The 22,605-nt window shown below is 28.1% G+C and overlaps 2 protein-coding genes across 2 annotated transcripts; both read right to left on the bottom strand.

The window, feature by feature from the left end:
- Positions 1–11,029: 11,029 nt before the first annotated feature.
- Positions 11,030–12,310, bottom strand: LOC137814101 (protein POLYCHOME). Its single transcript, XM_068616673.1, has 2 exons — positions 11,894–12,310; positions 11,030–11,814 (listed from the first exon to the last, which is right to left on the bottom strand). Exons 1-2 carry the CDS (start codon positions 12,155–12,157, stop codon positions 11,437–11,439), a joined length of 642 nt encoding a protein of 213 aa, XP_068472774.1. The 5' UTR covers positions 12,158–12,310; the 3' UTR covers positions 11,030–11,436.
- Positions 12,311–19,216: 6,906 nt separating this feature from the next.
- Positions 19,217–22,463, bottom strand: LOC137814100 (transcription factor bHLH130). The gene is made up of 6 exons (XM_068616672.2): positions 21,380–22,463; positions 20,180–20,493; positions 19,926–20,096; positions 19,691–19,756; positions 19,544–19,612; positions 19,217–19,457 (listed from the first exon to the last, which is right to left on the bottom strand). Exons 1-6 carry the CDS (start codon positions 21,876–21,878, stop codon positions 19,386–19,388), a joined length of 1,191 nt encoding a protein of 396 aa, XP_068472773.1. The 5' UTR covers positions 21,879–22,463; the 3' UTR covers positions 19,217–19,385.
- Between the last annotated feature and the right edge of the window lie 142 nt (positions 22,464–22,605).

Genomic DNA, 22,605 nt, shown 5'->3' with positions numbered 1-22,605 from the left:
AGAATTACATCACTATTTGAAAGTCTTTAATCATATCATAGAAAAAATAAAATAAAAAATTATGAAGGTGTAACATTTTTGGGGATCAATTTTTCAGCCATTTTAATTTTGAAGTTTTTTTGCACTTGCCTTCTTCTTCTTCATTTTTTATTTTCATTCTAATTCAGTTCTTCTGCTTAGTCCTTTTGTTATTATTTTTGGCAACTCTTAAATTTACACTTTATAATCTCCAATCAAAATACACTTTTTATACAATTTTTACAAATTTTAAAATCTATAATCAATTTTTTATTAGTACAAAAGTAATAAAAATATGTTTATAATCTCTCTGTTTTTTTGCAATTTTCTCCTTAAACTGTGTTTCTGCTTTTTGGCATTTACGTCAAGATTTTCTTATCATAATACAAAATTATTATTATAATAATAATAAAAATTATAAAGGATTTTGAATGAAGAAAAAGAAGTTAATATGTCCCTTGTTAATATTAATTAAAATAAAAAAATTATTAAACTATAAGAGAATTTCAAACTAATACTGACCTAAATATTAAAAACAAATTAAAATAAACATAATTATTATAAATTTATCATGTAATAATATTATATTAATATTTAAAATATGTGAACAGCCAGAGTTTACTATTTCTGTTTCTTTCTTTTTATTCACTCCTAAAAAAATTGTTTCTTATTTAGATATATGAATAAGAAAATTGGGAGTGGAGTTGTCTGTGTTCTTTAAAAAAATTGTGTATTTACCTTTTTTATACTAACAAAAATTAAATATTTAATTTTATAATAAATATTACTAGATTTATAAAAGAATAACTTCATAAATTATAATTATAAAATAAATAAATAATTTTTTTTTAGTATTTTATCCATAACTATACCTATAATCCATAATCATATATAAAGATGACACACATCTTTTTTTATACAAAATTTCTTACAATTTTAACCTTTAAATAATTACTTCTAAAATTTAAATAATTACTTCTAAAATTTAAATAATTACTCACAATAAAAAAAAATTATACAATAAAAAAGTTATCTACAATAAAATTAAATTTTTTCTTATAATTAATTTTCTTAAAAAATTATAATTTAATAATATTTTTTTTCAATGGTTATCTATAATCTATAATCTATAATAATTTTTCTTTTTATGTGCACAACATCTTACCATTTTCTGGAATAAAATTGAAAATTATTTACTTTTATAATTATTTTTAATAAAAAAATTATAATATTTATTTTTATAACTATTTTTTATAACAATATATAAAGAAAGATACACCACTTTTATATAAACAATTTCTTAGAATTTTACACTTTAAATCATTAATTTTTTAAATTCAAATAATTATTTACACTAAAAACCATCTACACAATAAAAAAAATTATCTAACAATTAAATTAAAAAGCCACTTACACAATAAAAAAAATACCTACAATAAAATTTAAAAGGTATTTATTTTATAATTATTTTTAATAAAAAATTCAATAATTTAATAATATATTTTTTATTTTAATAGTTAAAGAACTCTTTGTACACTTCTTATACACAATTTTTTATTTCTAACAATTTTACCTTTTAAATAACCACTTTTCTAAATTCAAAATTATTACTCACAATAAAAACAACATACACAATAAATTATTTACAATAAAATTTAAAAAAATTATTAAAAAAATTATTTTTACAATTTAATAATACATTTTTACTTCAATAATTATATAATCTATAACAATTCCTCTACACTATTTCATACAAATATATCCTTTAAATATTTTTTTCTTAAATTAAACAAGTATTTACACTAAGAAATCATCTACATAATAAAAAAATTACCTAAAATAATTTTTATTTTTATAATTACTTTTGATAAAAAAATATTATAATTAATATTATATCTTTATTTTAATATTTATTATAATAATATTTTTTTTGTCAAAGAAAAAATCTACAATATTTAGATTATTTATATTTTAATAAATGAAAAATAATTTATTTATTTATTTAATAAAATAAATAATTTCGTAATTTCTCTTTATTTCAAAATAATTAAATAAATTTTCTTTATTTCAAAATAATTAAATAAATTTTCTTTATTTCAAAACAATTAAAAAAAATCTTTTTTAAAAATAACAGCAATATATATAATCATTTACTTTGTAGAATGTGAATAAAAATATATAGTAAAATTTGTAATGATATTTATAAGTTTAACATATATAAATTCAAGCAAATTATAATTATTATAAATATATAATGTAATATGTATATAAAGGTAACACAAATAAATGTTTAAAGATATTTATAAATCCTCATTTCTTTGCCCTGAAATTAAGCAGTTTTATTATACTATACTTGATTATACATCTTGGACTATTGCTACAGGTTCTTTTATTAATTTCTGAAATTGATAAATTGTGTTCTACTACTTCTTTAGCACATATTGCAGGGATATCTGATAGTTCTAGCATTCCAGATACAGTTTCTCAGTTTTGGACAGGTTGTGATTGGAATATTGCATTGTCTTTACAGCAGATGCCTCATCTTTTTAGTCATATCATAGTCAGGGTGGAACATGATAATCCTAATTGGATTTTAGATGAGTCTAGTCGTTTCACTCTTAAATCGGCTAGGACTTGGTTCTTGGAACCAGGAGTTCCCTAAGGTTGGGGTCAATTAATTTGGTCTTCATTTATTCTGCCTTCCAAATCTCTTGTACTTTAAAAAGTTTTTCATGGGCGGCTTCCTACAGATTAGCATATTCATAATAAAGGTTTGTATATTTGTTCTATGTGTACACTTTGTGAAAGCACGAAGAATCTATTCCGCATTTATTTTTTGAATGCTCTAATTCTTTGGGTATTTGGAGTTAGGTTCGGAAGATTTTTTCTACTTCTCATTCTTTAATAAGGATGATGTTCTTTCTTTTATTAAGAGTGATGGTAGTCCTTTGGTTAAATTCATTAAGCTTGATGTGATAACTTTTTCTATTTGGATGATATGGCGTATGAGGAATTTTGTTCGTTTTCAGGATAAGATTGAGATTTCTCGGCCTATTTCGGTTATTAAAGAATTAACTTGTCTGGTGGGTAACTCGTCTAAAGCTCCTATGAAAAATGATATGTTGGATTTCAACATGATCAAGTTTTTTGGTATTAATACTCGTACTGGTAAAGTTCTTCGCCCTCTTCCTATGAGATGAGAGTTTTCTTCACCGGACTGGGTTAAAGTTAACACTTATGGGGCTGCTAGGGGATATCCTCCTGGTCTTGCTACTTGTGGAGGTACTTTTCGTGAGAGTATGGAGGAATTTATTGGAGCTTTCTCTGCGTTCTTTGAAGTTCAGACTGCTCTAGTTGCTGAGTTTTATGGGGTTATACATGCTATGGAGGCTTACTAATGTTTAGTTGGAATGTGATTCTGCTTTGGTTTGTGCTGCGTTTACTGCTAGGAGAAATGTTCCTTGGATGCTTCAGAATCGATGAAATACTTGTCTTAATTACTGTGGTAAAATCAGGTTTAGGGTTACTCATATCTTTCGTGAAGGGAATGTGTGTGCTGATAAGTTAGCTAATTTATAATATTTATAGATAATCATTTCATTGGTATAATAGGCTTCCATCTACTTTGTTCTTAGAATTCTTTATGAATATGTATAATCTACCTATGTATCGTTTTTGTTAACATATGAGTTTTGACCTATTCCCCCATATTTTTGTATTTTTTTTAATAATAATTTTTTCATGTGATGGCAGGTGATGCCTAATATGAAAGCATTTATATATGAAATAAAAATAAAAAATTTATTATTATTTTGGTAATTTTTCTAAGAAAATAATTTAAAGGCCTGCAAATTTAAGTTTTTTTTCTTCTATGATAAAAGTTATTTCTTGGATGGAAGGAGAAAATAGGTGAGGAATGTGTTGGAGATCCCACATCGAAGAGCTCTGATACCATATTACGAAGTGAACTTTAAGCCTAACTCAACCCCATAAAACCGGCTCATAGGGTTGAGGTTTGCACCCACTTATATACAATGAAAGACTCTAATCTCTAGTCGATGTGGGATCTCCAACAGAATGTTTTAGGCAAATATGGAGCTGAAATGGTAAAGGATTTTGGAAACAATAGTCCAAGTTTCTACCATTGAGATTGAAATCTATGGAGCTCTGGAGATGAGTATGATTACACCTAGTTTGAGTCTTGCAGATCATGCAACGGATAACTTTCCAGAGAAAAGTGTTTCATCAATAAAATGGAGGGGTTGATGGAAAAAGAACCAGAGATAATGTATAAAAAAAATGTAAATAGCAACTACAAAATTATTAGTGAGATGTGTGGTGTCATGTATTATTCCGGATAAAAGTCTCTTAGCATTGGGTCTATGGTTTCCAAATTATATAAAGACACTCCAACAAATAAGCTTACCAAGAAGTATCATAGAAATTTCATTGATGTCTTATTAGAAGAAAATTTATAGAGAAAATAAAGTGTTATAAAGATAATTCGAACATTTAATAATAAATAAAAACTTAAAAGATGACTGAATAGAAGGAAAAATGAAATCGGAAAGTAGCATATAAAAGAAAATCATAGGTAGAGTAAAAACAGAAAGAAAAAAAAAACTAAACTGAAAATCCATTATTTCTAATTACTTTGAGTGTTATAGTTGAGATTCATCTTTCTTAACTACTTCAAGATAAAATATTGTTTTTACTTTCAACCTATTATTATCAATAGTAAGTTTCCATTCCACTACCTTTATCAATTAAGTCAGTTTTCTTATTTATCAATTTAACAAAGCAACATTAAAAAGTAGTAAATTGATTTTTTATCTCATATATAATTTTAGATGACACATCAACAATATATTTATCACATCATTATATTTTTTTTTTACCGATTCTTCATTACATGTAAAATAATGAAGTTTTTTTTAATATAAAATAAGTATGGTAGAATAAACGCATAAAATTTCTTTTAAAATTTTATTCCATTAATAAATAAAAATATTATTTAATAATTAAAATAAATAAACATGCTACTGTTTTAATGTAGCAAAACTTAAAAAATAAATTATATATAATTACGTTATTTATAGAAAATAACAAATATATTATTTAATTAAATTAAGTACTAAAAAAATAATTCTATTTTTTAAAGAGCAGGACATGATGATAACATGATGAAGCTTCATGCCATCACTTACATGAGAGAGTTAACCATGATTTTTTTATTCTGCTAGATTCCATTTTTATTTATTTATTTTGGTTCCTGTTTATTTTAAATATTCACGATCGATCTTTCTATTAAAGAATAGTTTGTTTGTCTGATCAAGATCCAGCAATGCATACACATGTGAGATGACACTATTAAAGGTTGTAATTTAAAATTTTATAGAATTAAGCAACTCACATGAATTCTTAGTGTTTTGACACATATGATGCTTCCTCTTCCACAATGGGAATATTCATCACTCTCTGTACATTTATCTTATGTCGAAAATAAATAAACAACTTCTGAGTTCGAATAAGTTTCTAGACTTTCTTTGCCCAGAAACAGTCCAAAATACATATACACATAGTTTACAACAATCAATTGTGAAAATAGATCTTCATCAAGCAAACACAACTTGTAAATATTTTAACTAAAACAGAGATCTAAAGGAAAAAGAATACATACTCTTTTTGTTTTATGAAAAAACATATTTGATACATGTGTGCTAAAATAAAAATCATAAGCTAAGGAACTAGAAAATTGTTTAAAAGTAAAAAATAATATAATTAAAAAAGTATGAATATTTTATTATTTATTAAAAAATAGAAATAGAAAAAGTTAACTAATCAAATGACATCTCTCTAAAACTTTTTTTCTTATCTTTCTAACTTCTCTTTATATTTATGCCCAAAATTGTTAAAGAAAATTCTATTAACAATTGTTTTAAGGTAAGTTCCTCTCAACCCTTTTTCTTGAGATGATTTTGAGGAGTTTTGCATCCATGGGAGGAAAGAGTTCGCATGTGAGGTTTATAGAGTCAAAATAAGTCTCTATTAGTCCATGATCATAAGGTATGTTCAAATCGTTGATCAGAACTTTATGTGTTTATGTTTAACCTTCTTGTGAGTTTTGTGGAGTAAGAACTTGATTTTGTGTTTAACAAGCTAAACAAGTAAGGGAAGCTAGTTAAGTTTTTAATAGTACTTTAGGATTGATGATCTAGATGTAAAGATAATGTGATCACCTTGTATTGAATTTTTGCAAGGATTGTGTTTTGATTGATTTGAGCTTGAAATGAACTTTTTTTATAAAATAAATTGAATTTTTGTATGATTTTATGATTTTTAAATTAGAATACTAAATAGGAACAATGAGTTAAAGTTGTGGTTAGTTGGAAGTAATTGATATTAATGTTAATGGAAAAAAAATTAGAAACACATTCTTGAACCATATTGAATCTGTGTAATATTTTTGCACAAAATCCTTCTTTTCATGCACACTTATTTAGTGAGTTAAGTGTTGGTTGAGCAAATTATTTGAATTAAAAATCCAAGAACTTTGGTCGTTGGACGAGATGTTCAGTAGAAGCTCCTAGTAGATTGGTTGTTGGGTGATTTGTTGAGACGAAATTCATTAAATTAAAAACCTGAGACTTTTGGTCATTGGATGAGCATATCTTAAGTGGGGACCTTTATAAATAAAAATTCTCATTGATTTGGTTGTTGAGCGAGATATTTTAATGAAAAACTCCCAATTGTATAGTGTCTCAGCGAATAGTTTAGTCGTTAGCAAATTAAAAGATTTATAGGTGTGCTAACACCTTTGGTTGGGCGAGAAAAATGATGAGTGGACCAATTATAACATGTGATTAATTCGTTGGGAAAACATTGTGTTGGCTAAGCGAGATGATGTTTTCTAAACTTTGAAGATTTTTTTTAAAAAACAATTCTAAATGCTAAAATTTGTTTATCTTTCACTATTTTCTTATTTAACTAATAAATTATGAAATTCAATTTATTAACATTTGAATTAAGTTGAAATTATATAAATAATTATAATTATATAAGGTATGATGTAAACAAAGTCATTTATAAGGAGGAATATTATGTTGAAGTATATATGTGTCTGAGTGTGTTTGTGTGTGAGAGAGAGAGAGTGTGTGTGTGTGAACATGCATGGATGAATTTGTGTGTGTTTATGTACGTGTGTGTCTACATCTGTATGCAAGTGGTTGTGCATGCGTTTGTATATAAAACTTCTGTCATTAATTAAATATAAAAAAAATACTTTATGAGAACCAAAATAAAGTACAAGTAGAACAAAACTTGTTTTTGATCAATAATGTTTTATAACAGACTATATTCTTTAATAAAAACTAATAGTTAACAAAATCATTAAACATGCACTCTTAACCTTTTAAAATAATTATAAAAACTAAAGATTTACTTTTGAATTATACAAATTTTCTTTTTTTTTATTTAATTCTAGTGACCAAATATTCATATAAAAAATATTCACTCTTTTGAACTCATCACTTGTCATTTAAGGAATATGATTTGAAAACCATAAATTGATCAAAGGTATTAATACTTATATATAAGTATACTTTTTAATAATCGCATATATGTATCATTAATCAACATGATCTTTATTGAACAAGGTAATTTATAATTATTAAGATGGATCAATCCCACATGCAACAATGCAGTTATCACTACATTATATATTGACTTCAAAGATTTAATATATAATTATACAAACATATGTTAGAGATAATCGATCATGTAAGAGTTTAATAAATTATAAAAGAATGAATTATTTTCTCATATTTATGTTTACTCCAAAATAATCAATTAACTTATTTCTTAATCGATTATTTCGTACATATGTGATATTTTTCATATTTTCTTTCTAGCACATGCTATGTAACATGATTTTGTGGGTTTATTTATATTATAATTTGTGGGTTTGTATGTTGGCTCGAGTATGAATATGTACTTAATTTTTTAAATGAACTTAGAATTTTCTTTGGGCTCCTACTCTTGGTTTGTTTGTTTGTTTTGATTTTCCTTGTATCTTAAGCAGGGGGAGCATGGACAAAAGCTAAGTTCACATAGTAAGGTAGAGTTCCTTGTTATGTCTTTTGAATCTTGTGTGATTTGAAAACTCCAATGAAAAATTGTGGCATCATCTCCAATGCATCAGATGTGGATCATCATAAAAAAAAGGGAAAGATTGTTGGTCTTGAAGAAAGCTTCAAGCCTCAAGTGATGATGTTTTGATGATGAATATTAAAGATGAAAATGTTGTAGATGCTTTAGAGTGTTTTTGGCTTTCATTGTAATTATTGTTTGGATTTTTCACCACAAATGTATTCACAAAATCAACACATAACCATTTTAAAATGCATTAAAATGTATTTAAAAAGGAAAAAAACTGTTTTGAAAGGTTTTAAGAATAAAATAATCGATTATATATTTTATTAATTGATCAAATTATTCGTTATCAGTTCATAATAGTATAATTGATTATTTGTAGTTTAATTGATTAAATTAGAAAGTTGGAAAATCTGGTCTTAATGGTTTAATTGATTAAAATTATCTTAATCGATTAAAGCAAAAAAGTTTTTAATTAATTTTCAAAAGATATTCAATTAACAAGTGGTTTAATTGATTAAAAAACCTTTTTATTATTGATATTCATAAGATAATCAATTAACATCTTATATAATAGATTAAAAGCGTTAGTTTTAGTTTCTAAATATTTTTTTCAAAACTCTATAAACAAAGTACTATTTTCATTATTTTCATAACCAAGTAGTATTAACTGAGCTTTCTATTCATTTGTGCTCTCAAGATTTTCAAATTAAGCATGTGCATCTACTAAATCTTATATGCTTCTTGTGTGAAATTGTGGTAATATTTTTCTATACTTTCTTGTTGTAACAATCCAATAATTTTGTACTTGGATTAAGAGTAGATAAGTCATACGTCTCTTTTATATTGTAAGAGTTTATAGAGTTTTAGGTTGGCATGTATCTTTATTTTGTTGGATGTTGATTTTGAGGGTTGGTGGGTTGGTTGTTGGTTTATGTGGTTAAGGTTTGTTGTTTTGTTGTTCCTTGATATGTTTGAAGTGTGTTTTACTGGGTATGTAGTGTTAGATTATTTTTCGTTCTTTCCTTGTGTTGGAATGGGGCTCTGAGAATATGTATTTTAATTTATAGGTATGTATAAGGGTTGAACCACCCCTAAAGTAGTTCTAGTTATTAAATCTTTATTGCTGATAAAAAAAAGAGTTTATAGAGTTGATATTCTTTTGGTATCAAGATTTATAGTTTGATATCATTTTAAAATTGTAGTTAATTCTTTTGTAATAACTTCGTAAAAGTTAATGGAATCAACAATTCTAAAGTTGAATTGGATGACACTAGTTGAATTGAGTGACACTAGATGTATAATCTTATTGATCTAAACCAATATAAAATCTTTTATGCAATCTTTTCTTCATTATCTTCCTTTAATTGTTTCAATTCATTCTTGTATTCATGTTGTTTCAAATATAATTGCATTCAGTTGTTCAATCTTACAAGACTTTTAAAAAGACTTTCAAAAGAAAAAACTAAAAAATATTTAAAAAACAATACATCCTTTTTTTTCTTTTAAACAAGAGTTATTCATTTTTTTCATCACTTTAATATTAAAACAAATATGTTATAAGTGAGAATAGTGATACTAAATTCGATTAGAGAGATTAACTAATAACATAGTTAAAAATTATATTTTAAAAACATTATTTTGAAAAATATTATGTTTTTTTAATATACATAATTATTGACTAGTATTTCTTTTACAAATATATATAATCTTTCTTGATTTTTTTTATTACTTTTCGTTCTTAGAATTTCAGAAAAAGAATTCAGTATTTTAAACCCATCCCTTGTCACTATAATATTAAAGACTTAAGAATGATTGAAAACTATTGATGCTTAGATTTACCTGTACTTTTTATAAATCTCATTCATCTTTCAAAATGTACACTTAAAAAATAAATAATATGTAGTAAAATGCTATTTAGTAATAAAATGTATACAATATAGTTATGTATGAAAACAATTTGTAATTATTATAAAAATAATTAAATATTATTTTTAAATTATAAGTACTGAATAAATTACCTTGAATTTAGGGGAAAAAATGGAACTTCCTTCCAACTTTAAAAAAGTAACTAAGAATGCATTTAAACACTATTGGATTAAAAATATAGTAGGTTATTATTCGTCTAAACAATCATTGGATTATGTAAATTATTTTAATCTTAAATTAATGACAAGTATTTAAAACATTAAATTTCTCAACAAAAATTATGATACATTTTGTAATAAAAAAAAAAACAGCTCAATCGTTATTTAATGCCTTCCGTGTTCCATTATTAACACGGTTTTGAAAACAGTCACACTAGAGACACTTCAGAAAAGGATAAAATTTGAAATTTCTGAAAATGAGAACCAAAAGCGGTTGCACACCGTTGCCCCAACGTCATTTAAGAAGAAATGGGAATTTTTTTAGTAGCCACGTAAACATTCCTTCGTTTCAGCTTCTATAGAATTAACTTTTTAACTTCTATTCAACATTAAATTTGTTTCACATTCCTTTTAAGCTCAATCAAAAACAAAATTTACTTCAATCTCATTGATTTAAAAATTATAATAAAGTTTTACTCTTAACATAATTCCAAATTCCAAAACAAAATCAAAAACCACAGATTACAGTTAAAAGCATAATATTTTTATTATTTTTCCCCTTTTAATTCAATTTCAATTATTTCATCTGTTAGTTAGCTAATGTAGTTGGAATTAACAGATCAGTTAGACGTTATAATATTCGTTATAAATGTTACCAATCTCATAAATTTAACAAAGCCATTTGGCAAAATGGGCCAAACAAACGTCAGTTTCTGAATGATAAAAGAAAATGGATAACAAAATGCAAGAAAATTGAAAGCAATGGGAAGAAATTGAAGCCAAAAAAGAATCAATACACTTCCTGAGCAGTTCAACCAATGGTACAATGGTGAAACCCCCAAATCAGGAGATATGGAAAATATGTACAGAGACTGGGACTTACAACTACACCTACAACACCGACCCAATACCATCAAAGAATGATGGAACGAACAAGGGAGCATGCTATTTATCAACACTGCTCAAAACAAGCTCTAAGTTCTAACAAAGAAGTTAGATCAAACTATAAAGAATATCCTTCTTGCACCTTCGAGAAGAAGATCCAATCTAAAGCAAACAGAAAACACTGTTGCGCGAACCAACCAAGTGGAGTAAAATGACTCTAATACCCTGTTTTGCTTCTGTATAATCCAATCCCAGCCTGTCACAATCGGAATCCAAAATGCAGAAATTTGAAAATTCACCTCATGGACATCAAAGTGCGCACCCTTTTTTCTCTCTCTGCTTTCTTCGCACTGGGAGTTCGCTTGAGCTTCTTCAACTCTTCAAGCACGGCCTCCTGAACCTGGTCAATGTTGTTCAAAAGCTTCTTCTGGGGTGTGAGGGTTTCGGATTCCCCTTCGGGTAAATCAGAAATGTCGAGGTAGATCTTGGGCACTTTGCAGCCCAGAGGCGTTCGAAGCTTAACGCCGACAGACTTCGGAGATTTCGAGGAAGAGGCAGCAGAGGCAGAAGCAGCCTCGGAAGGTTCTAGAACTACTTGGTCGGCTGTAGAAACAGTGCTTTCAGTTCGCTGGCCTTCGACTTCCCCTAACCTAGCTCTCCTTCTCTCAATCGCCTGAACCACAACGCATAAAGAAAATATTTAACAAAAGATTCAAACATAGAAAACGACGCCGCATAGAGTTTTCACTTACCCGAGCGATGGCAGTGATGTCACGCAGTGGTGTCCGAGGGTACCAAGCGGGTAGCAGAGAGCGTGAGGGAACGCGCGCCCTTGAGCGTCGCGCGGAGGGAGGAGTGTTCTCGGAGCCGAGAAAAGCACGAGAGCGTCCCCTGGGGAGAGTTCTTGGAGGGGTTCGGTGCGGCGGCGGGTCGTTGTAGATGAAGAATGCGCGGTTGCGAGCGAAGGAGGCGGCGAGGTCGACGGGGGTTACGCGACGGTCACGTGATTGGGGCATGGCTGGAGGGGGACGGAGGGAGAAGGTGGTGCCGTGGTGGTGGGAGGAGGAGGAGGAGGTAGGGTTTTGAGAGCAAATAAGAAGAGAAGAGTAAGGGTTTGGGAGAAGATCGATTTGGCAAATTTTGAAATTGAAAAAAGGCGCACTTATATCTCCCCAAAACTCTGAAACTCAATCAAATCAAATTCAATTCCTGGGTACTTTCTCTCTCCTCCCTGCCCAAAAATGAAACGGCTCATTTTGAATTTCAAATCCCGCGATGCGCGGGACCAACGTAGATTCACTTTCACTTTCAATATTCCACATTTCAAATTCTTGGGCTTTTTTCTTGGGCCTTAAGCCTTTTCGCCCTTTCAATTCTTAACATTACACAAACTCAAACATTTTATTTTATGCTTACAAAATAAACCACCTAGTTAGAGACACTATATTCTAATAAATAACCATACAACCTTACTTCATTTAAACTGTATTCTATTGTTACACTATTTGAGTTCTTCTTTTACGACTAATTAATAAAACTATTTTCTGACCACCAATATTATCTTAATATCAATAAAAATAATACATAAATATTAGCTACTCCTATCTTTTAACTAAGTGATTTGATGCATTATGCAACTTTATGTGGGATAAATCATGATTTTTGAAAAATGTGTACTGTGATAAACAATATTAACCATTGCTTTTGATGAATAATTGTGTCACTACCATATCATAGTTAGAAAATTAAAATATAGTATCTACAAAAAAAGGGTAAAATTATAATAAATATATTTAAAACAATAACTATTTCCGATGGATAACTGTACTAATATCATAGTTTAAAAAAATATCTGCAACAAAAATTATAATAATAACTGTTACAAATACATTTAAATTGTTATATTAATTAATTAATATTTAATTAGACGTTTATATTTAGGATTTGTTCCATTCTATAATAAAATCCTTTGGCAATCCTAGTAATTAAATTATTCAGCAATCAATTTATTTACTTATTAATTATTGTTTGAAGTGATGAATAATGTGTATCAACATCATGATTACTAAAATATCCGACAAACTTTTTGGAGCAAGAATCTCACTCACTGACGTGCATCTAGTAGTAACTGAACCAAGAAGTTCCCCACTAAGATGAAAATTTTCAAACAAACAAATGCAACTAGCTAGCAACATTCAATAAAACCACACAATTAATTCCACTTATTTGATTTATAAGACTTATTAATCACTCTTTCTTCTTCAAAATTTACTGATTTCGTTTTTGTAATTTTTTAATTGTTTTTAAATCATATAAATTGAATTAACTAAATTCATTTTTTTTGTTTGGTCTTAAAGTATTCATTCAGTCCAAAATCCATTTGCTTCACTTTTAATTTTTCTTAAATGAGTTTTGACTTTTTTCGAATTGTTCAATACTCTCTTTCCGTAATTCATTATTCAGAATATATATTTTTAATTATCTAATAAAACACTTAATGAAAGTAGACTCTCTTTTCTTCAATTTCAAAATATTTTCTATAACCAAACATAAATCTTTTGATTCATTTAGCTCTCACTCAATTATTTATCATAAATTTACAATTTTTTTTATGTAAATAAGTCTATTCTCCTTTCTCTATTCAAAGTGAAAACAATTACCAATATAAGACTAGAATATTCAGAAGACTCTTTTGACAAAATAAATATATGTCAACAAAGTTTTTTTATTCAAATTTAAAGACTTATTTTAAATGTATACATAGGCCATTACGCATTATACAAATAGTAGGTTTAAGTTAACCTATTTTTTATTTTTCATTGTAAATAAAATTCAAGTCATTTTATCGACATGAGTGTTTTATATCCAAAAAAAAATTTAAGAATTTGATTGAAACTGCTTCCTCTTTGTATTAACATAGTGGTAAAAAGAGTATTGCATTGTGTCTAGACTTCAAACTATTTTCAACCATAGTCCAAAATTTTTTGTTAAGAGAGAACCAATGAAGGTGAAATGTTGTAGTTCTTTAAGATTTTTCTTAAATTATACAAAAAAAAATGAATTCATAAGTAATTTATGGGATGCAACACATTTTCTTAATTAGAACTAAACTAAAAAAGTGCAGTTTGTTTGAATCCAATTTATTCTTTGAAAGAAACAACTCCCACACATTCCTTTTCCAAAAAGAACTAGTACACCTAACACTATAATAAGATTTATTGCTAAAATATTATTATTAAACAAGAAACTTCCGATAGACAGTCAAAATTCATACAAAAGAAAGAATCAGTTATATTTTTCATATAAATCAGTTATATTTTTCATATGATCTCATTTCCTCTTATGAATAGACCAACTATCTTTCTAAGATTTCTATTAAATATAGAATAACCTAATTGGAATATTTAATTATAGAATTTGATATAATTTAGATTGTTCAAGTTACAAAATCTATATAGTTTTAACACTTTCAAAAAATTATTTGAAAATAAAAAGAATGGGAGCAAGTATGTAAATACAGTTTCAATTAGTCTTTATACTATGTTATTATATGAACGAAAAAAGAATTGTAAGAATAAAATATTCATATAATTTGGAAAAAGGAAGTCGACATATGTAATTCTATCTATTTAAGATTGGATTAAAGAAAAGGATTAACTAATGCCTACCACCAACCCCTAAATTGTTCAAGCTTTTCATAAATTGTTAAAGCTTACATAAAAGCTAGACTAAGTAATAAGTTGTGGAATAATAGTTTTTTTTTTAATAAGACATTCTACAGTTCCTTATTACGTTAATATACAATTCTTAATGTTTAAATTCATTATCAATACACATTAAGGCTTAAGGGTGGGTATTGCCTTTCTTTTTATCTTTCAAACAATTAAAAATATTGTATTTAGAATAGTGTTGGGTTTAATTAATATTTTTTTCAAAGCATATTAGGGGTGATGAGTAGTATCTTTGCATTTATTTGTTTTAGCAAAATATAACTTATCTGGTCTTAGTAAGGTAATATCCATTAAAAATACTATAAACTCACAAACATATTATAAAATCTTTAAATAATTGTATTGATTAGTTAATATTTAATTATACGTTATATTTGGGATTTGTTATAATAAATTCATTTAACAATAGTAGTAATTAGGTAAATGATTACTGAATTTAATTAGTGGGCTGTAATTATAAAAAAAATATTTTTCATTTTTAAATTTTCAAATGTCTACCGATTAAGAAATGTATAATTTCTTAATTTTGTACATAGAAATAAATTTCTCTCAACAATGTAAATTTAACTTAATAAATTTATGGATTTTGTGTTGATTCAATGGCTTCAAATTAGTACATTCAAGTGAAAGATATATTTATAGGTTCTAAAACAGAGTTAATTAAAATAAATAAACTAAACTTATTTTTAGAACACAGTAGAGAAAAAAGATGTTGAGAAATCGATTAATGAATTTCTCTGGGGAATTTTTTTTACAAAATGACATTCTGAGAGATCAGTTTTTCACCAATCCATTTTGAAAGATTAGTTTTCTTATGATTCGATTATCAAACTAGTACTTCTTCATGTAAATTAAATTGTAAATAATTTTTTATGAATATTATGATTAAAAATTAAATAGTCTAATGTTTATTTATCTTTTATGTTAATTAAAGTCATGTCCTTTTATAGCGGGTAAGGAGGTTATTGAAGAAAAGTTGTAATCTAAACCTAACCCTAAATTAGTAATGAAATTTCATTTCATTACAATTATAGTTCCAAGTACATGATACGTAATTTACGTATCCCTCCCAAATCCAATTTGCCCTTCTATATTAAAATGCAAATTGAAACCAAACATAAAATAAATAGCCGCCAAAACGGAATGGAATCAATTCATGTGTGATAACCCATTTTTTATCAACTAACATGTGCCATTTACTTATTAGTTGTAGTTATTATGAAGTTAGTTTATTTGCAATTTAGGCTTATGAAATAAATTTCTTAAGCTAAGTTTCAACTCATTTTAGCATTGACTATTTCTTGCTAGTATTAAAAGTTACATCCCTCATTTGAAAAAAAAAACACACACATTTGAATTCGTTCAAAAATTTAAATTGGCTAAATTATTAATTTGATCTGTCAATTTATTTAATTAGATCATTTTGGTCTTTCAACTATTAAAACTTCAATCTCCCTTTTAATTTTTAAAAGTAATGCAATGTTGCATTTTCTATAATAATGTTTAAATTTTCTAGCGAATGGGTCCTATATGATGACTACATATAATTTTCCATATTGTCGCAAACACAAGAAGTCAACGTTGTTTATCGCAATTGGATGAAATAATTACAATTACATCAATTTTAAAATTTCATAATCCAAATTCAACCATGTAATAACTGAGAAACCAAATTAAATATCTAAATTTTATTTTAATTTCAATTTAAAAAAATGATCATTTTCATAGTATCAACATTGCTTTGTCTGCTCTAACATCACGAATTAAGACGATTAGTTAGAAGTTATGAATTGAACATGATGAGTTGAAGGTAATTTTTGAGAAATTATGAAACTAAGTTAGAACATGTATATAGCATGTGATATAATGAAGAAAAAACAAAATAGTTAATTCCATATCTTTCCAAAGTGTGTTGTAATCTCAAAGGTACCCACACAATGTGATGAACTCAAATACATGTATATTGCCTAAAAGGATTTTCATATAAACATGCCTTAAAATATTATCATTTTGTCAAATTCTTTCTAAATTAAAGATTGAAGTGTGGTTTTAGGTATCCCACTTATTTATTACCAGTCTTCACTGTCTTCAATACCGAACACATTAAACTAGTTCATTATATATGCAAATAATATATATATATATATATATATATATATTGTATACTTTTTAGAATAAAAATAACATGGTTAATAAAAATACCATGATAATGTCAACAAAGTCTAGGTCTTCCTTATAATTGTCCTTTGTACTTAATTTTTAAGATTACTTTTAGATATATAATTTGACATTTATTATACTTTTTAAACTTTAATTGTTATCATTTTAATTTAATTTTGGATAAATAGATCTTTCAAGTTTAATTTAATTGGGCTTTCTCTTGCATTTATTTTTACTATTTTTTTAAAGGTATTGATTGAATGATCAAAAATTTGAAGGAAATTAGGAGTTTTTACGAACATCAAAGTAGAGAAAATGAAGCTTATTATTTGGATTTAAGCAATATCAGATCAGATAACATAAGCTTATCAAATTCGAAATGTGTGTATACAACAAACTTTGAAACCTTAATTTTACATACTTAAATATTTTGAAACGAGAAAAAAAACTCTTCTTGTATCAAGGATTCTTTCTACATAGTTATGAATAGTTTTTTTTCTTCTTTTATTAGCATGTAATGTATTTAGATATACTTTTATGTGGTCGTTACTCTTTTTATTCAATTAAAATTTATTAATTATTATTCTTTTATATGTTTAATATTAGTGTTGCTCTAATTATTTTTCTACAAAATGGAAAGGACAATCAATTATACTTATGCCTAGAAATAAAATAAAGATGATTGGTTATAATTAAAAAAAAATAAAGGCAGATATCTTAGGTATAATTCAAGATTGATACTAAAATAAATGAACTTAAGTTCTTTCACTTAAGAGATTAATGATTTAATATTTATATGGGTAGGTGATAACATAATATTGATCAAATAGAGACGAGTAATAATTGTATATTATGTTATAAAAAATAGTTTGTGACCTAAGGTTACTATTTATCGGTTTTGTTCAATATCAAGCACGAGACTTTTTGGTAAAACAAAATTTTGCATTGTTGTGTCATTAAGAAACACTTTTTGGTCTATCTACTTAATCCCAAACTTTTTAAAACTTGTTTGCCTAATATTATTATTATTATTAAAGGCATGTATGCTTTAAATGATTTAATGATTTGTGTGGAAGAGATCATGAGTAGAAAGTGAGAAATCTCCTCACATTAGGCAACCATGTGTGGAAGAGCTTTATTATAAAAAAAATGGTAAAAAGTGAAAAAAAAAAAGAAATGGAGAAGGGAAATCTTATTATGAAGAAAGCCAAGGAATAAATAAGGAGTCAAAATTAGACATTTGTGTCCTCATCAAGCAAGACAGAACACTTAAAAAATAAGAGAATTTATATTCAAAAGAAGTAATAAATCACTCTTCTAGCATTTTTGTGAGTGTGAAATATAGAAGAGAAGTTAGTGATTCATCCATGGTAAGAGAAACTTAGACACAGAAGTGAGCTAGAATGTATTCATGTTTTTCTTGAAAACTAAAATATACCAGTTTTATAAGCAAAATTCCATCTTATTTCACTTGACTACCACCTTGAAGTTTCTAATAAAAGAATTGAAGTATCATATATATTCCTCAATAAAAAAAAAGCTAGTAATTGATATTCAAGGGTTTCTTTTTAGATAGACCATTCTTTTTTTAAATAATAGAATGAAATGCCCTATTATGAGAGACTACAAACTACCAAGTTCATGAAAACATACTTCTCTATAACAGGTGTTAGCTTCTTTCTGGATAAAATTTGTCAAACATATTCATAGTACAAACTAACTGTCTGTCCAAAACAATCTGCAATAAAAACGATCCATTGGAAGCAAATTGCACTTAGTATTGAGGAGTTTCATTTCGGATATTATATAAGGGTCCTTTAATCGACACGACTTTGTTACGATACAAACAAGTTTGGACTGATGCTAATAATAATATTTGCTCCTGCCATTCATGAAACAGACCCCTAAACTTCCAAATTTAAATCATTTTCTTTTTAGAAAATGGAATCCTTTTAACTTACTTTATTTTTGTCTTCATCTTTCACCTGTTAATTTCAACCTATTTTCCTATTTCCTATTTTGAGTGTAAGTGACAACCTTTTGCAACAGATTTTCTAACCTTATCTTTTCATCTCTACAAGGATCCAAAGGGGGAGTGAGGTCATACTTTGCTATTTTCTACTGACAAAAAAATGTATTGTATTCATTTATAATGCGTGAATTCAATAATAATTAAGCAACTAATAGGGGAAAAAGAATAACATTAAAACCAATTCATTACAATTTGTGTATAAAAAAATACAAATTAAACTATTTGATTTATTGTGTGATTCATCACGTCAAAATATAATACCCGGCTCCTATCCCGCATCCATGTTTGCATAGTTCCTTTCATCACCTGTACAAAAGAAACTCAAGCAATTTTATCTGTTTCTGATTTCTGCATCTTTATACATTTGCATTTAGCCCGTCTTTCGCTCAGAGTCTGCAGAAAGGTATTCAAAATGTTAAAGAATCAATAAGTGCATGGCCATGACTATGGGATTCTAACCAACTTCTCCCTTTGAGTACCTTGAATTGATTCTGAAGATTTTTTATGTAGTCTACAGCCAAGTCCAACATCTCTGCTGTGCTGGTTTGCTGCCAATAACTCAAGAATGTTAACATTCCAAAAACAAAACAATCCAAGGACAAATCAACTTGTGTTATAATTCTGACCTTTTCCATGTTTGGAACAAGCTCTTGCAATTTTCTTATTCGTTCACTGATCCTAGTTCTTCTCACCTGAGAGCAAGTGCTTGTTAGAATAAGCTTTTAACATAATCACTTCTTATAGTTTTGGGAAAGGAAGGACTAGTGTTATAGAATTCAATTTTAATTGGTACAACTTCACCGTACCAAATGTTGGTAAAAACAAGTTTTGGCACATGTAGATAACATGATATTCTCTTACCCTTTCGGCAATGCTTCGAGGATGAGTAGCGAAGCCTCTCTTTGCTCTGATTTTACAAGGAACAGAATCATTAAACTGAAGCAAGTTGTCCATAGCAAACATGTCCGAGGATGTTCGTGGCAAACTCAAATGATGCGAAAGAGAATGAACTTGATTTCCCAGCTCTCCATTCTGAGTGTATGACAGCATATTTGTATTAAGAACAGGAAATTTTTTTGGAACAATACATTGAGAAAATGGAAAATTCAGTATACCTGATCTCCAGAAAGCAACTCATCATTACTATTTCGCTGTCTTTTGGGGTTTGGCGTCTCATTCCAAGAAGCACAAGGGAATCCAGGGCCGTAATATGTAGCATCACCATTGCTACCTCCCTGTCTACCATCCTCAGGGCTAGTTACCCTAAGACCCTCCGAGCCCATTTTAGAGGTTGGTGATAAAATTCCCAAGGAAGGACTCCTTGGTGAGAAGCTAATGTGATTCTTCATCCTGTTCATAGATATTCTAAGCTCACCATCATTGCCATTAACACCACCAAAGTTTTCAACACCTTTCATAGCATCATACCCTGCAATTTTGAACATAAAATGAAACTACTTCAGTAACAACTAGGTTATCTTCATATAAAATTTGGAAACTTGTTTTCAAAATTTTAATGCATATCTCCAATTTTGGATACACGAAATGAGCAAGGAAGAATGTATGGGATGTGTAGATTAAAATTTGTAACCTTAAATTTGGATTAAAATTAAGTTCATAAGTAAAAACAAACCAAATCTCACTTTGACATGATCAAGTTCACAACACAAATCCAAATCTTACTCTTACAAACAAGGTTTTTAGACAAAAATTTAAAACAGAAGCATATTTTTGGAGATAATAAAATGTTACGAGATTGAATTTATTCTCCAAACTCAATATCTCTTCAAGTTGAAAAACAACCATAACATGCGTTGTTTTGCGGGTAAAGATATTTTGAACACTCTAACCAAGTTCTGAGAATTAAGAGGTTCTTCTTTACAAGATCATGTCAATGTGTATGTAAAGGTTGAAGTCCTCAAACTGAAGTTGCTATAAAAAGTATGAAAAGACAAGCTTAAAGTTCCAATATTGACATATGTTGTTCCGTACAAAAATCACAGCTTTAGAAAGTTATATAAGCGCTTTGTTGACATTAAATGTTTATGGAAGTCTTCCAAAATCAAATATTACGTTGGGAATCATAAATAAATCTTATACGTCTAACGACTCCACCAACATATTGCTGTCTAATTTCAAAAGTCAGAACACGCAATTGCAGTTGAATAAGCTACCACCACCACCACCATCTTGAATAAATTTGTTTCATTCGGAATAAAGAATTTCCATTTGGTGCTAAAAAAACGTACGAACACCCTAAAATCAGTGCCATAAAAAGTAGTAAAGAAAAACTGAATACAGAACAAGTACAGTACCGTTGTGAAAGGAGATGTTGTTAGAGAAATTGCCAGAAGGGAAGCTACTCTGCCTGAGAAGATTGGGATTAAAGCTTTTTCCGCTCTGATCCATTCCCATAGAACCCATCATCATAGATGAAGTAACAGTTACAGTAGAATCATGCCTCGGGTACCCAGAGGGTAACACAGAAGTACTATAACCTTGCTGGGAATTCATGCGACTCAGAGGTGATAATGATGAGGAGGAGGATGATATTGTTGACTCCTGCGGTTGTTTATTATCATTAGAAACCTTGTTATCCACGAACTCTCGTAAGGTAGGGGACGTGGTATCTAGGGTGTCGCCGGAATTGAAGAATCTCAAAAGTGGTTCAGAGCCCTCCCAGGGGTTGGCGTTAATGGAAGCTTCGGCTTGTTTGAAATTGGCGAGAACTTGAGTGGGGGCAGAGCGAAAGCGAAGTAACCCAGAATTGGGTTGGTGTTGTTGCTGAAGTTGGTAACGGGAATTGGAATCCATGCTTTGTTGAAAAAGAAGGAGTGAGGTGATACTGATATGAGAGGCTACAGAATCATGATGATGGAAATCGAAAAGGTTGTAGAAGTAACCCAAATGGGAAGGAAAAAGGAAAGCTTGGTGGCTCAAAATTCAAGGAGGGGTTTAAAGGGAAGGTTGAGAGGTCGGTGTTGTGCAGAAGCGTAACAGATAAACATAGAAGCAGTGAAAAGGACAAGGAGAGAGATATGTAGGCGTGGAGAAAGATAAAAAGATACGAGTTAGTGCAGTTTCAGAAATCTGATTATTTTGCTTTTTGAAAAAAGAGAGCAAGAGCAAGCCAAATCCTGTGAATGAACTACAGAGAGAGAGAGAGAGAGAAAAAAAACACAGAGGAGAGAGAAAGTGTATGCAGAGACAGAGAGAGAGAAAGAGAAGAAACTCATTCAGATATTTTTTTTACAAACAAAACAAATTGTAAAATGAAGATGAAAAAATAACATTAACGAAATTTAATAAGAATAATTAATTTGATGTTTGTAGTATATGGAGGCAGCTGAGCCAATGAGAGATTGGAGGAGTACATCAACAAGCGTCACAGGACCGGATACTGTTTGTCTGTTCTTAGATTGCTTGATAATTCCAAACACCAGAAAATATTACTTTAATTCACTGCGATATAAAATTTATTTGGTGGTACATTTTTTATGATTATTTTTTAGGTTGGTAAAATTAGGGTTTTTTTAAGTGC

Source organism: Phaseolus vulgaris, chromosome 1 (assembly GCF_051622355.1).
Source record: "Phaseolus vulgaris cultivar YP4 chromosome 1, ASM5162235v1, whole genome shotgun sequence".
Lineage (NCBI taxonomy): Eukaryota > Viridiplantae > Streptophyta > Magnoliopsida > Fabales > Fabaceae > Phaseolus > Phaseolus vulgaris.
This window is presented reverse-complemented; position numbering and strand designations above follow the sequence as displayed.

What these genes read in the sequence shown, in the direction of transcription:
- LOC137814100 (XM_068616672.2), bottom strand. Translation starts at nt 21,878, where the DNA reads ATGGATTCCAATTCCCGTTACCAACTTCAGCAACAACACCAACCCAAT. An exon ending in CAACATCTCCTTTCACAACG is followed by an intron (nt 20,494 to 21,379) that starts GTACTGTACTTG and finishes TCAAAATTGCAG; the next exon opens with GGTATGATGCTATGAAAGGT. An exon ending in TTGTTCCAAACATGGAAAAG is followed by an intron (nt 19,613 to 19,690) that starts GTCAGAATTATA and finishes AGTTATTGGCAG; the next exon opens with CAAACCAGCACAGCAGAGAT.
- LOC137814101 (XM_068616673.1), bottom strand. Translation starts at nt 12,157, where the DNA reads ATGCCCCAATCACGTGACCGTCGCGTAACCCCCGTCGACCTCGCCGCC. An exon ending in ACATCACTGCCATCGCTCGG is followed by an intron (nt 11,815 to 11,893) that starts GTAAGTGAAAAC and finishes GTTGTGGTTCAG; the next exon opens with GCGATTGAGAGAAGGAGAGC.